Here is a 14,999-nt window from a genome sequence, read left to right as displayed (position 1 = left end):
CTGATCCACGAGTTCAGACGCGAAACCTGAGCCTCGGTTGGTTTCCTAGCAACGGCGACGCGACCCCGCCCCTTACCCCGCCTTGCCTCTCCTACCTTATTGGACCGGAGTGGGCGGGAACAGTAGTCAAGTGTCCAATAGGAGGGGAGCGGAGGAGGGCGTCCTGGCCGCGTCCCGGTCGCCCGGGAAACCTCTGCAGGCAGGTTCGCGCGCGATGCCGAGCGCCGAGGAGCTGCCCGCGCTCGCTGAGGAGAACGCGGACTGGGAGCCCGGCGCTGACCCGCGGCTGCGACTCCTGGGGGCCTACGTGGTCCGGAGCCTGCGGCCGGCTGCGGGCGCCTGGGAGCGCTGCGCGGGCTCGGCCGAGGCGAGGCAACTGTTGCACGCCTTCCTGGGCCGCGGGGCCGTGGAGGGGCCGCGGCCGCTGCTGGTGGTGCGGCCCGGGCCCGGGGGCCTGGCGGTGCGCGCGGGGCTGGACGCGGGACCCGAGGCCGGCGCGCCTCGTGCTAAGGGGCTTTTTTGCCTGCGCACCAGGCCCGAGCCGCCGGGGCCCGACAGCCTCCGCGGAGCAGTGCTGTGCGGGGACCTGCCCGCCACGCCGCTGGAGCATCTGGCCGCGCTGTTCTCTGAGGTGAGGGTGGGTCGGTGGCCCCGCGCTGTCTGCTGCTGGGAGGGGGAGGGGAGGAGGAGGCGGGGCCGGCGGGGCGGGGCCGTGGGAGAGGAGACTGGAGCTGAGCTCGAGGAGTTAAGAATAAAGTGGGATGGGCCGACGGGCCGAGCTGGCGGGAACCTAGGACCCTGGGCTGTCCCCTGAGATGTGGAGGCGAGCCGGGAAATGGCAGCTGCGGGAAATCTGAGCAGGGGCTGGGTGCGAGCCAGGCCATCGCGGGGGGCTTGCTTCATTCCTGGTCTGCCTTCTGGCCAAAGTCAAGGCGAGGCTAGATTCTGAAGAGGGCCTGGGTCCTGACCTCTTTTTGAGGCGCCATTTCTGAATCCCCCCTGTAAGCTGGCATTGCAAAAGCCCGGGAGTGGTGGACCCGGGGGCATTTCCTATGGGTCAGTGAGGTGAAGGAGGTGAAGGGCTCTCCACGCTCTTTACTTCTGGAGGAGAGTTGTAAAGGAGAGGTGGGACTTCCCTGGTGGCGCATTGGTTGAGAATCCGCCTGCCGATGCAGGGAACACGGGTTCGTGCTCCGGTCGGGGAAGATCCCACATGCCGTGGAGCGGCTGGGCCCGTGAGCCATGGCCACTGAGCCTGTGCGTCCGGAGCCTGTGCTCCGCAACGGGAGAGGCCACAACAGTGAGAGGCCCGTGTACCACAAAAAAAAAAAAAAAAAAAAAAAAAGGAGAGGTGGCTTGGTTTTTATTTTCGTGTCCTTCATGAACCAGAGGTCACCCCTGTGCCCAGGTAAGAAGTTGAGGCATCCAGTTGGAAATGTCCAATAGGCGTTTGGAGGGGCCAGCCTGGAGCGCAGGAAGGAAGGTCTCCCCGGATGTGGATTATTGAGCGCTTTGGTGGCACCACAGCAGAAGCCTCCGGAGTGCAGGGGTGCCCGGGAGAGATTCTTGGGACACTTAGACCTTTCTGGAATAGGAGTGAACGTCCCTGGAAGTTGGGTGTGTGTGCTCCTGGAGGCTTGATGCCCTGCTGTGTGATGTTTCCTGTCACAGGTGCTGTGGGGAACACCAGAGAAATAAAGACAAGATCCCACCTGTGAAATTCACCATATATATATATATATATATATATATATATATATATGTATGTGTGTGTGTGTATATATATATAATCTTCAAAGCTAGTGTGACTGAGGTGGAGACAGACCTTACCTAAAGTTGGCCCCAGGGCTAGCATTGGGTCCTGGAGGCTCCCTGCTGCATCAGGTGTTAGGCCTTTGGTTGCTTCATGAGGAAGCTTTGGGGAAGGGGGAGTTCCAGAGAAGGGTCTGGGGTGACAGAGGAGCTCTAGGGGACCCAGGGAAGCTAGGTTTCTCAGTAGATATGGAAGTATTTCAGTATTTTAATAACCGAATGGCTTTACTGCTGTATGTTGTCTGAACACCATCCCTGCAGGAATCCAAGCTTGGATCAAATTCCCTCATGAAAGGTGATGATAGGAAGAAGCGCTTGAAAACAAACTTATGGTTACCAAAGGGGAAAGGGGGGTAGGGATAAATTGGGAGATTGGGATTCACAGATACACACCACTCTATATAAAATAGATAACCAACAAGGACCTACTGTGTAGCACAGGGAACTCTACTCAATATCTTGTAATAACCTATAATGGAGAAGAATCTAAGAAAGAATATATATATAACTGAATCACTTTGCTGTACACCTGAAATTAACACACCGTAAATCAACTATATTTTAACAAAATTTTTAAAAAACTTTAAAAAACTTTAAAAAAGAAAATAAGATAAACAAAATGTGAAATAGGTGAATAGATTTTAATTTACAGAATAAAGACAATGTTTATTGATATGGAAGAAAAAAAGTGCTGTTGGGTTCCAAGGACAGACATATGCGTGTGGTCTGAGAGCCCTGCTTCACCTCCAGTGCTGAACTGGCTCCTGAGCAAGGAGAAGGATTAGAATAAATAGAGAGCAGGGTATCTTTCAAGGTCTGGGGAGCAGACTGAACAAAGGTTCCGAGATGGAGCTACACCTAGTGTACGTAGAGGGCAGTGGGTCCATCTCAGAGTGGCATCATGGCCAAGGAAAGGCAGTTCAGCGAGTGAAAGTAATTTTAAAACACTTCAGACTCTTAAATGTTCAAGAATTTTCATCGGTGCATTGAAAGAGGTTGGAAACAAACTGAATGTTCATCTGTAGGGGACTGGGTGAACGAATTAAGGTCCATCTATAATTAAAAGTAATGATTGATAATGGGACCGTTCTTAAGATAATTTTCTTTTTATGGTGGCATAAAAAACCCACATAAAATTCACTCTCCCAGCAATTTCCAAGCGTACAGCACAACATTGTCAACCTCATGCACATCATTGCATGGCAGATCCCCAGAACCGTCCCCCCATCCTGCATGGTTGAAACTCTACACTCACTGAACAACTCCCACCTGTCCCCACCTCAGCCCCTGGCAGCCACATTCTACTTTCTGTGTCTATGAACTTGACCACTCTTGGTACCTCATGTAAATGGAATCATGACGTATTTGTCTTTTTGTGACTGGCTTACTTCACTCAGCATAATGTCCTCAAAGAGGTTCATTCTCAAGGTAGCATGTGACAGAATTTCCTTCCTTTTTAAGACTGAATAGTATCCCATTGTATGTATATATACCACATTTTCTTTATCCCATTCATCCATGGATGGACATTTAGGTTCCTTTCACCTCTTGGCTATTGTGGATAATGCTGCAATTTAAGATAATTTTTTTTAAAGGTTTAGAATTGTACGTGTAGTATGTTACCGTTTCTGCTAAAAAAAAGAAAGGAGGGAGGGAGGAAAAACATTCATTTACAGAGTAATCCACAGGCCCAAGGAACTGGGCGACTCAGGGAGGTACAGGGGTAGGTAGAAGACTTCCTTTCTACTGTCATGCTTTTGTACTTTAAAAATTTGCACCACGTAAATGTGTTGTCTGTTTTAAAAATCTAATAATAAAATAATAAATAAATAAATAAAATAAAACAATTTATTTTTAAAATACCTCGAGGCCTTTACTTGCGTTTCTCAAAACCTCTAACAGCAATTCTTGGGCCATGCAACCACTGCCGTCCCATCCGCTTTTTTCACACCCCCTGAAGCTGATCCGGAGCCACTTCAGGGCCCTGCTCCCCTCCCACTCATGGATCAGCCCCTGGCTGCGTGCTCCCCTGGTCCTAACACCTCCCCGTAAAGCGGTACTAAAGCCAAAATATCCCACCTGGATGAGAAAAGTATTTGTTGGCGGGGGAGGGGTGTGGGGGGGTGACATTAACGAAGGAATGAAGCTATAAATTTTAACTTTTCTGTCCCATTACACTGGCACAAAGTAAAAAGCAAATGCATCCAGGAAATGTTTCCAAGGGAGAATTGACAGAATTTAGAAACCAGCCCTCCTGCTCCCTTTCTTCTTCCTCCCAGTCCCTTCATTCACTGCTGCCAGGTTCCTTTTCCTAGAGCTCTGGAACTTGGATGCTGTTTTGAAGTTTGGGGTTTTGGAGAGGGAGTGTCACCCACCCTTTCTAATCAGGTGTCCAGTCGGGTGGACCCCCAAATGGGTCCTTCTGTTGCCCAATGCCAGCTGGTGCCAAATGAAGGAAACCAGGTCCAGCAGAGCAGAAACTTTATTCTTTAATCAAGGAATGGAGAAAGGGGAAGCTCCTGCTCTGAAAACGCCACCTTCTCCCCAGGTGAGGAGAGGGGTGCCTTGTACAGAGCCGGGTGAACAGCAAGGGCGGGGCGGGGCAGGAGGGGCGGGCATGCGCAGAGCCTCCGTGCGTGCGCCGGGAGCGCCTCTCCTCGAGCGTCGCGACGCCTCTGCGCGTGCCTGCCCTGTCGCCATCTTGGACCATTCCGATTCTCTCAGGTACTGCGGTTTTCCTTCCTTGCCGTTTCCACAGCCTATGCCTTAGTTTCCTTTAAGCAAGTGCAGCGGTGGGCGTAGGTGGATGGGTTGTTGAGGGCAGAAAAAGGGAGGCTGTAGGTTTGTTTCCGGTAAAAGTGTGGGTCCTTTTCCCCGTGAGAGGAGCATGGGATTTGGAGTCTGGGGGACCCGCGCGCGTTCCAGTGCTGGTTCTGTCGCGTTCGGTGGGGATGGTGTGAGCACGCTAGCTCACCTCTGTCAGGATCGAAGCACCTTGCAGGCTTGTGAAATTTAAAATAACCGATCAGGACGCTTGGAATAGAGTGTGTTAGCATCACTGAGTCCAAGCCTGTAGTGCTCGTCGCATGGCAGGCTGATAAATCGAGAGAGGAGGTGTTGGGGCAAAGAACAGTGGCTTTAATCGGAAAGCCAGCAGCCCAAGAAGATGGTGGGCTGGTAGAACCATCTTCCCTGAGGTAGAATTCAAGCTTCTTTTGTACTAAAGGGGGGAGGAGGTGCGGCTGGTATTACAAACTTGTTGGCGCTTGAATCCTTTGTTCTTGCAGCTGTTCACAAAGGTCTGGTCACCATGTAAACCTCCAACAGGACAATTGTTATTCTCTGTTCTGCAACTTTTTGTTGACACCTTTAAAGGTCAAGCCTGGGAGGCAAAACCTTTGGAATAGGCTGTAATGTGTGTTTCAGGTTCTAGGCAACATCCTTTTACAAAGATGCAGAGCCAGCGTGATTAAGACAGGAAACAAAGCACAAGGGTTAGAGCTAAAGGAATAGATACAACGTGGAGTCAGGTTGGTTCTCTGTTAACATTAGTTGTAGGTTTTCCCTAAAGGACAAGAATTACTGTGACTCTACATCCCCCTTAAAAGCTTCCTCACTTCCTGTCACCCACCCTTGTCACTTTGCTCTAACCCAAACTCATCTCTCCCCAAAGACTCAGCCTTTCTACCTCTGAGGTGGGACAGGCATCCTTGCTCCTCTTTGCTCCTTCTCGATTCAAGGAGAAAACAGTCCAGTTTGAATCTGATGCCTTTAGACAAAGCCACCGTCTCCCCCCATTGCTGTGTCATAAATTGATAGCACCGCCCTCATTTCCCCACGATTGGGCTTCTGCTCACTGTGACTTTACCCCAGCGTTGCTCCCATCTTAACACGTGGCTCTTTCAATAGACACATAAGTGATCCTTGATTAACCCGGCCTCTGGGCCCCTTGAACCTTCCTCCTCCGCTGACCTTGTCGCCCTTCCTATCTTAACCACCCCTTCCCATGCTGCTCCCAGTCCTTGCATTACCAGACCACGCCCTGGTGATCCAATTCCAGGCACCTCTTTCTCTGACCCTACTCCTGTCTTTCTGGCTCACTCTCCCCAGCAACCCCCTACCACAAGCCTGTGACCATGCTAGGACCTGCAGTCCGTTGATCCTGCCGCCTGCCCTCTGTCCATCCTCCACACCCACATCCTTCCCCCCTTACCCAGCTCAAGTGCTCCATCATTATCATCACGGCCTCTGTCTTGCTTTGTCGTACGTCTTCGGCAAAACCATAAATCTGGTGAACTCCAACTCCCTGCCTACTGTATACCCGCCCTCGTGAAGCTGAGCAAAAATGTCTAGACTGCATGTCTAGTCTTGCTGTGTCCTATCCTTTTCCTCACTCGTCAGGCTCTTACCCCCATATTGCGTGGAAAAGAAAGAGTTGTCAGCGTCGCCAGTGACCTCTACTTGTCTGAATCACATGGCCATGTTTCAGTCTTTTTCCTGCTTGACCTGTGAGCAGCCTTTGGCACAGCTCATGATGACCCTGTCCTCCTGGAAGCACTTTCTTCACTTGGCTTTCAGGTCACCAGTCTTCTGGTTTCCTCCTCTCACCATCGCCATTTCCTCTGTTTCCCCTGTTGGTACCACCCCCGCTTCTTGCTAACTTGCTAACATTGGAGAGCCCTTGGGCTCATTCCTTGGGTATCTTCTCTGTATATACTCAGTTCCTTGGGGGGCACTCGTTCCCTTTCAGAATTTTATGAATCATCTCATCTACATCTACCAGACTTGTTACCTCCAGACTTTTCTTCTCTGAGCTCCCGGTTACCAAATCCGACTGCCTGTTCAGTGTCCCCACGTAGAGGTTCAGGAGATTTTTCCAATTCTAACGTGTCCGAGAACCTACTCCCAGTTCTTCCCACAAGAACTTAACTCCACCGTTACTCTTCCCCGCGTCAGCTAGGGCGGTCCCCTTCTTCCTGTTGCACAAGTCCCAAACCTTGGAATCATCCTGACTCCTTTTTACTCACACGACTAATCCATTAAGAAATCATTTTGGCTGAGCCTTCCAAATTTATGTAGAATTGGACCATTTCTTACTATCTCCTCTACTCTGCCCTGTGCCACGCCACTCTCTTCTGTATTATAGCAATAACTTGCTAGCCAATCTCTTTTTCCACTTTTGCCCCCGAGAGTCTATTCTCAACACAGTAGCTGGAGCCATCCTATTAAAAAAGATGTCAGACCATGTTGGTCCTTTGCTCAAAACCCTTCAAGGATTTACATTCCTCAGAGTAAAAATCAAAGTCCCACAGGCAGGGCTGCATGTGATCTGACCCCTTTTACTCACCCCTACTCTTCTTGCCAATCCTGTCCCAGTTTCACTGACCTCCACACTGCTCCTTGATCACACCAGGCATGCTCCCACCTCAGGGCCTTTGCACTGGCTGTTCCTTTTACCGTCAATATACTTCCCCCAAGGGTCTGCACAACACTCTCCCTATCCTCCCCAGTCTTTGTTCAAATGTTACCTTCTCCATGAGATCTGCACCAATCACTCTATTTACGATTACATCACTTCCAGCCTACCTGTTTCATTATTTTTCACAGAACTTATGGTTTATTGACTTTCTCTTCCCTAGAATATAAACTTCATGAAGTCAGGAATCTTCGTCTGTTTTGTTCACTGATGTACCTTCCAAGCACCTAGAACACTGCTAGCATGTGGTAGACTTGATAAATATTCATTGAGAATATTCATTTCATAGAAAGTTCATATTCACTATTTTTCTATCACTGAAAGCCCTCCAAAATGCACCCAAGCCCACCTACCACTTTTTCTTCAGACAGCATGTATTTCAGTTATTCTCTGAACCTCTATTGAGTGCTTCCTGTATGCCAGACCCTAGGGAGGACTGTGGGTATAAGATACAGTTCCTGCCTTTTAGATGCTAGAAAAATTCTTGTTCATCCCCTCTGCCCTGTTAGGCCTCCTGCCATGGGTCCAGGGGGTCCTTTCTTAACATGAATGTGAGTAGAGCTCAATTTGTGACATTTTATCTCTCGGCACCCCCTGTTCACCTGCTGTTGTAAGTTCTCAGTTCAGTGATTGCTTCCAGACAGACCAGGCAAGGATCATTCTCTTGGCTTCATATGCTGGGTCCAGGCCTTCTATCTCATAGCCACATGGACTCATTGGTTGTTTATGGAAACCAACCAACCATTTAAGTCTGTGTTTTCCTTTCACTCTTTGCTAGGCAGCTCCTTATCACATTTCCTGATCATCTGTTTTTCTTTCTAGTATTCCCTTTCTATTAGTTGTGAATTTTGACAGGGAGAGGTTCCTAGTGAGTTGCATGAATTACAACTTTTTAAGTTGCTAATGGTAGAAACCTCAATTTAAATCAGCTCAGAAAGTTCAAGAGCAGCCTGATGCAGGAGCTCAAATGATGTCATAGGACTTGGTTTTTCCTCCATCTATAAACTCTCTCTTCCCCATATTGACCGTATTCGAAGGCTCCATATGGTAGCAAGTTGGCCACCAATTGTTCCAGACTCGTAGAAAGAGAAAGCTTCTCTTCCTCAGAATGTCCAGATGAAAGACTTTGGCCTGACTCTTACTGGCTCAGATTTGCTCACATGTATCTACCTCTGGATCTGGAGATGAGTACTAAGAGCAGAGGATCATGTTCAGTGACCAGATCCAGCTCAGGTTCACCCTACAGAGTGAGTCAGCATCCTCGCCTTGGCTGGCTTCTTTAAATGCCCTCTCAGGCCACCTGTAGACAGAGGGTCACGCTCACCTGCATCTGGCCTGTTTTTTTCCTCTTGGCCTTTGTGACAGTTTCACCCGTTGATGAGGAAGGGATTCCTGCCCTAGGGTTCGTGGGATGACCGTACACGTAACACTGGACAGATGAGACTGCCCACCGGTTATTAGCACAGATACTCACCGTCCAGAGGAGGGAGGTGCTGTGCCAGGCAGGGCCACACGGGGGCTTGCGCGCGGGAACAGAGCAAATGAACAGGGGCTGTGGGAGGCAAGCTTTGTCCTATCGAGAGGGTGTGGTGCCCACTGGTTCCTGTGGGAGGATGGGATCGGCTTGCGTGAAGATTCCGCTGGCTGGAACTGAAGCCCACTCCTCAGGGATGGGCAGCGGCCGTGCCTGTCCCCTTGATAAGCAGGGCTGCTGGACTCGGGGCCTTAGTGGCAGGAGCAGAGTGGGCAGGGAAACCTGGGGATAGGCTCTTCGAGGCCCTCCCGATTTTACCAGATGCCAAGGCAGTACATAATGTTGGTTACTAATAATTAGGTCTTACAGAACAGGGACCTGCAAAAGGTTGTACGTAGCTCTCTCGACCTTTCTCAGAATAGTCTTTAGGGCTTCAGAAGTTGCCTGCCTTTCTCTTCTGTGCACGTCTGCCCCAGGTTGTCATCCCCGTACTGGCCAATGAGAAGAATCACCTAGACTGGCCCCACGCGGTTTGTCAAGATGTCCAGCGACACGCCCACAGCCTCCAGTGTGACCTCTTGGTTCTCCTTGAGCAAGCGAAGGGGAAAACTTTGCTGCCTCTTCCAGTCGGCTCAGAAAAAATGGGGTTTGTGGATTCTGAAAGTGAGACCGCGTAAGTACCACCAGGCTGGCCATATGGGCCTCAGAGATATGGGAGATGCTGGTTTATCTGAGTGTTTTCTTTACGACTTTTCTGTTCCTGACTCTGCATATCTCTGTTCTGCACACAAGCCCACTGTTTGCCAGCATCCTCAGACTGTATGTTTTGTGCTGATGACTACCCTTGCCCCAATCTGTCTGCCCGACGTCTTTTAAGGCTATCACGCAACATGGCCTTTTTTCTGCTCAGAACTATTTCAGGGCTGAGAGTAGCCACGCTGATTTCAGTGTTTCGCTTATCAGGACAGTGTCTCATCATTGGCAAAGACCCAGGTCCGGTCTGGGAGACAGCACGCCTCTTCCCAGCATTTACCCAGCACACACTGTCACTGTCCAGACCATCCTCCCCCAGCAGCTGGAGACTTTTTTCAGGTCCTGGCGATTTTTTTCCAAACAGAAACAAATCTGGCTTTGTTGAGGCTTGAGGTGCATGCCTCCTGTGCCTGGGAAGACATTAAAGCCTCATCCTCTTCTCCATGTACGAGTGATACCGACTGTCAGCTTCCACTTACCACTCCAGGTTTGCTTCTGTCCTGTGGGGATTCTTTTCTTTTTCATTCAAGCCAGGCTATATACCTAAATGCTATTTTTTAATCATCTTCTATCCAGCATTTCTATATGTTTGTGGCAACAGGCCATCTTCCTACATGTGCTCGGTCTGCCATATTACTGGGAGTCTCCAAATGTATTATGTCATCATTGTGTATTCAGGGCCCATGATTTTATCTGAAGAATAAGTAATGCATGGGATAGCAATGTACTTTATAATGAGTTTTTGCTCTTGGAAGTAATTTGCTACATATATAATTTGAAGCAATTTCCCGGTTAACTGTAAAACCTAACTATGGTTTAATAAAAAGATACAATTTTCAAAATAGATAAATTCAAATGACCCTTTTCCTATTCCTTTTCTTTTTTTTTTTTTGTTTTTTTTTGTTTTTTTTTTTTTTTTTTTGTGGTATGCGGGCCTCCCTCTGCCGCGGCCTCTCCCGTTGCGGAGCGCAGGCTCCGGACGCGCAGGCCCAGCGGCCACGGCCCACGGGCCCAGCCGCTCCGCGGCACGCGGGATCCTCCCAGACCGGGGCGCGAACCCGGTTCCCCTGCATTGGCAGGCGGACGCGCAACCACCGCGCCACCCGGGAAGCCCCTTTTCTTTTTTAACATAATAACATTCACTCTGTGTGTATATAATCATTACTGAGTTTGTCTCCCTTTGTTCACATTTGATAATTTCCCAAAAGGCTGGATCATATTTCAGGGAGGTGAGTATCTTCTCCCTTTAATACCATCCATAATCACTTGTGCCATATCATTGCTCAGCAAATATGAATTAAATTAAATTAAGTGAAGGTAGGTTTCTGGCATGAAAATGCAAATGACAGATTCTCTTTCTTTGTCACCCATGTCCTGGGTTCCTGGCATGAACTGTTGTCAGTTCAGACTTTGTGAAAAGGCAACCCAAATGTATTTTTGATTTTTAATCCCTTCCAAACATCCTTAGTTAGTTAGTTTATTTAAAAGGTGTATGGGGGGAATGCATGGGAATTGCATTCTTCATTAGAAAAGTGTGGACAAAGGATAGTAATGTTTGGATGTCTGATAGCTTGCCTTGTGGAGGAGAAAGTAACTTATTTCCTCTTACTGCAGAGGTCAGAACTAAGACCAAATGAGGGACTGGCAGGGCGATAGACGTGGTTCAAAGTAGAGACAAACTGTCTCCCAGGGAGAGCTGATCTGAGGAATGGGCTGCCTTGTCAAGTAGGGAGCTGGCTGGCATTGGTGGGACTCAAGCAAGGGTTGGGTGACCATTTGTATGTTTTCTGTCCAATGTATTCCTGCACTGACAAAAAGACTTGATAGGATTCGGGGTTCTTAAACTAGCCTTCAGAATATTGGCGAGCCTCTGAATCTTGAATAATTGGGTATGAATAACTGTATACACACGTGCATAAGCAGCTTGTCTGAGGAGAAGATCTGTACTTTTCACTGACTACTCGTTAGAGCCTGTTATCCAACAAAAGTTAAGAGTGCTTGGACTAAATGGAATTTCCCACCTGTTTTTAAAAGATTTGGGATTCTGTTTTGGGGGACACCCAGAGTTAAGCTGTTTCCAGTGTCCCAGGAGATTTGTTGTGTCTTTCACAGCTTGGATTCTATGGATAAGTCAGTCATGTATGCCATTGAGTCTGCGGTGATCCAGTGGAGCCATCAAGTCCAGGTGGTGCTCAAGAGGGAGTCTTCCCAGCCTCTCCTACAGGGGGAGAATCCCACCCCTCAGGTGGAGCTGGAGTTCTGGAAGAGCAGGTAGGCACAGGCTCAAACCCTGGGGAGCAGATGTCTCTCAGAGGATAACGGGCTGGGGGAGGCAGCCACTGAGGCTGGTCCCACCCCAGGCATCTCTCACCACCCCTGGAGCAGACAGCTCGGCATCTCATCACCCCTGGAGCAGACAGCTCGGTGTCATTTGGGTCAATGCAGTTCTTCTGTGCACTGGGAGGTGACACTTTCCCCAAGGTTCAATAGTCATGCCTCGTTTCTTGAGCTACTGTCAGTGTATCTTCTGGCATTTCTTCAAAGTCTCTTTCAATTACATGTAAAATTTATTAACTCTCTTTCATATTTTCTACTCTCCACTCCCTTCTCCTTGGACAGTCAGTATGCACACATTTTTTGTAGGATCTGGAGAAAGAGAGGGGTTTTGGCAGTTCACCCCTGAACGGCGTCTCCTAGGTTCCAGGCGGTCACCAGTCCATGGTCCACTGTGTCTTAGCCCCACAGGTTCCAGAAAGACCTAATTATGGCTCTTGCTCATTCCCCGCTTCCTCCCCATTTCCCTGCTCCTATTTATCATTGTGCTGATTAATCTTTTACTCAAAAGGAGACAGACAGATGTTTGAGGCAGGCGTCCCTGTCCTGGCATGTCATGTGACCAGGCATGCCTGTAGTGCTCCAGTCCCACTTGCACCCTGTGCTGAGATGCTCCATCCACTTGCCTGGTTTCTGACCATTCTGCTGACCTACTGCGGGGCCCTCCTCCAGCAGCCTTGCCCTGACACCTCTCTCACCCCACCCCAAACCTTCCTGCAAGAGCCAGTGACCTCCAGCTGCCAAGCTTTTGAGCCACCAGATGGTCATAGCAGTGTTCCCTGCTGCTACCTCCTGGAGCTGCCCCTTTGAACCTGTGTTCCAGACTCAGGCTTTGGCCCTCACTGTTCTGGGAACAGAGGCCTCTGCGGAAGCACCGTGAGGCAGGCTTCCTCTCTCTATCTGAGGGTGGGTCATTGCAGCGTGACTTGTGTTTCCTGATGTTCACCTGGATTCACTCTTCTCCTGGTGCTGCAGGTCTGAGGATCTGGAATACATTTATAATCAACTGAGAACGATAAAGGTGAGGGGCATGGCGGGGCTTCTGGACAAGCTTCAGAGCAGCTACTTCCCAGCTTTCCAAGCCATGTTCAGAGATGTTGTAGCAGGTGAGGACCCACAAGTATTTTCATAAATTGACTCAAATCTCGTATTTATGCTGAATTATCTTCCTCTCTGATCTCAGCAGCTTCCAGTCCTTATAGCCTCCAACCTGAGACAGTCTAGCACAGAGGCAAGAAGGCCAAATGTAGAGGCAGGGAAGCAGCTGCCCTCTGCTCTGTCTGCATTTCCAGTGCTTTGTGCCCTTGACAGAGTCACCTCACCTCTCTGAGCTTTCGAGTGTGCCATGGAACAGCGCACACACTTCCCGCCTGCTTCCCTGGGGTGCTGTAAGGTGGGGTAGGTGGAAGTTCCTTACTGACTGTACCGCACTGGCAAATGCGCTTTGTGATCCCTCATCTCTGCACTTTACCTCCTTCCACCTCCTGGCTCTTCGGGAAGTCTCTGTTCCGTTTCTAGCTCCATTCTGCCTTTTTTGCGCCTACTGTCAGATGGGACTGCAATTTCCTGGCCATCTGAGCACCAGACAAGATCGGCCCTTGTCAAAACTGCAAATCCAGCAAAGTCTATAATTAGAAGGAGGTAAAATTTTTTAGAGCTCCCTCTCTCCTCATCAGTGCACTTTGCTTCTTTCCTTTTCTCCTATCACAACTCCTCCCAGCTCTTCAGTATTGTAGGTCAGAATGTGCTTTTAAAGGTGTTTGCAATTTCATATAATTTAAGCTTAACCCAAGCAGTGATTTTCAAACACTTTTTCTCTATCAGAACTTTCCTTCAATGCAATCTCCTATGTGAGTCCAAAATTTAAAACTTGCCAAGGTGTATTTGCTCTGCTAAAGAGGGAGTGTCCTGTGTCCAGAGCCCATCGGTGGATCCCCTGTCCCACCTTCTCCCATAGGGTTTGGAAACCACTCAGATAAAGGAATGAAACTTCCACTGGTGGAGTTTCTGACATGCGCTTTATAACAGAGAAGAACTGGCTTAAGTAGCTCGTCTTTGAGGTCCTTCCGGGCCCTAAAATCTCATCCCGGAGGCTGCTCTGCCAGCATCTAGAGCTGGCTTGGAATGGGGTCCCTGTTGGGGTCTCAGTTTATTGCTTTTCTGAGAGATTTTGTGTGCCAGAGGAATCAACTGTTATTCCCAATTTATACTCCAATTCAAATGAGATAGTGTCCCCAAAAGTGATATGTGTACCACTGCTGGTGTGAGAGATGGTTGTGGGAGATGTATGGACAGGTGTATTTTAAAATGTGCTAACGGGTAACTTTTTTTGGCACATGATACAAGTTTTCCATTTATAGTAGAGATTTAAAGTTTTTATTTTATATGATTTTATTTAGGCTAAAATGAGAGTCAATTTAGAGAAAAGTATGAAGTAATACTACAGGTTGTAGGCAGTCATGACAAATATCACAGAGGAGCTATGCAAAGGACTGAAATTTGAGGCTCTGAAATAAAACATATAGTAAAAGTATATTTATGAGTTGGTTATTTAGAGCCCCAAATATATTTTTCACATTAATAGGTTAATAGAGTACAATCATTCACATTGATTAATAGTTATAAAAGATTTGGTTCCCCAGGCCAGCTTCTAAAAGTTGTTTGCAGAAGAGTATAGGACAGCAATGAAAAGAAGTTAGAAAAAACAATATCATCGTAAGAGTCCCAGAGAAACACCACTGTAAAAATAGAAATCCTTGAAGTATATAACTCAATCCTGATGATGGAAGAAAAGAAATTTTGATTAGAGTTGCCAGGTAGAGACTTGGTCAGAAATATTGGTGAGGTCTATGGAGAATAAAAATATTTTAGAAGCTTGCAACTGATTTTCTTATTTCAGAGCATCTGTCTTTATTCTGCACAGATATACTATGTGCATTGTTCTTATCAGTCACAGTCAGGATAGTTCTTTGGCTTACAGATGGATGGAAGAGAAGGAGAGGAAAAGAGATAGTCCTGGATTAGTGGGCATGTGGGAAGTAAAGAAGGAAGTTAGGGGCTTCCCTGGTGGTGCAGTGGTTGAGAGTCCGCCTGCCGATGCAGGGGACACGGGTTCGTGCCCCGGTCCGGGAAGATCCCACATGCCGCGGA

At 48.5% G+C, this 14,999-nt stretch overlaps 1 protein-coding gene across 1 annotated transcript in view; it reads left to right on the top strand.

Moving 5' to 3' along the window:
* Positions 1-214: 214 nt before the first annotated feature.
* Positions 215-14,999, top strand: part of DNAH9 (dynein axonemal heavy chain 9) — a 304,796-nt gene continuing 290,011 nt past the window's right edge. The window contains exons 1-4 of the mRNA XM_024127927.3: positions 215-631; positions 9,239-9,435; positions 11,628-11,786; positions 12,825-12,955. Coding sequence (XP_023983695.1) covers positions 215-631; positions 9,239-9,435; positions 11,628-11,786; positions 12,825-12,955 — 904 coding nt within the window. The remainder of the gene's footprint in view (positions 632-9,238; positions 9,436-11,627; positions 11,787-12,824; positions 12,956-14,999) is intronic.

This window comes from Physeter macrocephalus, chromosome 14 (genome assembly GCF_002837175.3).
Source record: "Physeter macrocephalus isolate SW-GA chromosome 14, ASM283717v5, whole genome shotgun sequence".
NCBI lineage: Eukaryota > Metazoa > Chordata > Mammalia > Artiodactyla > Physeteridae > Physeter > Physeter macrocephalus.
This window is presented reverse-complemented; position numbering and strand designations above follow the sequence as displayed.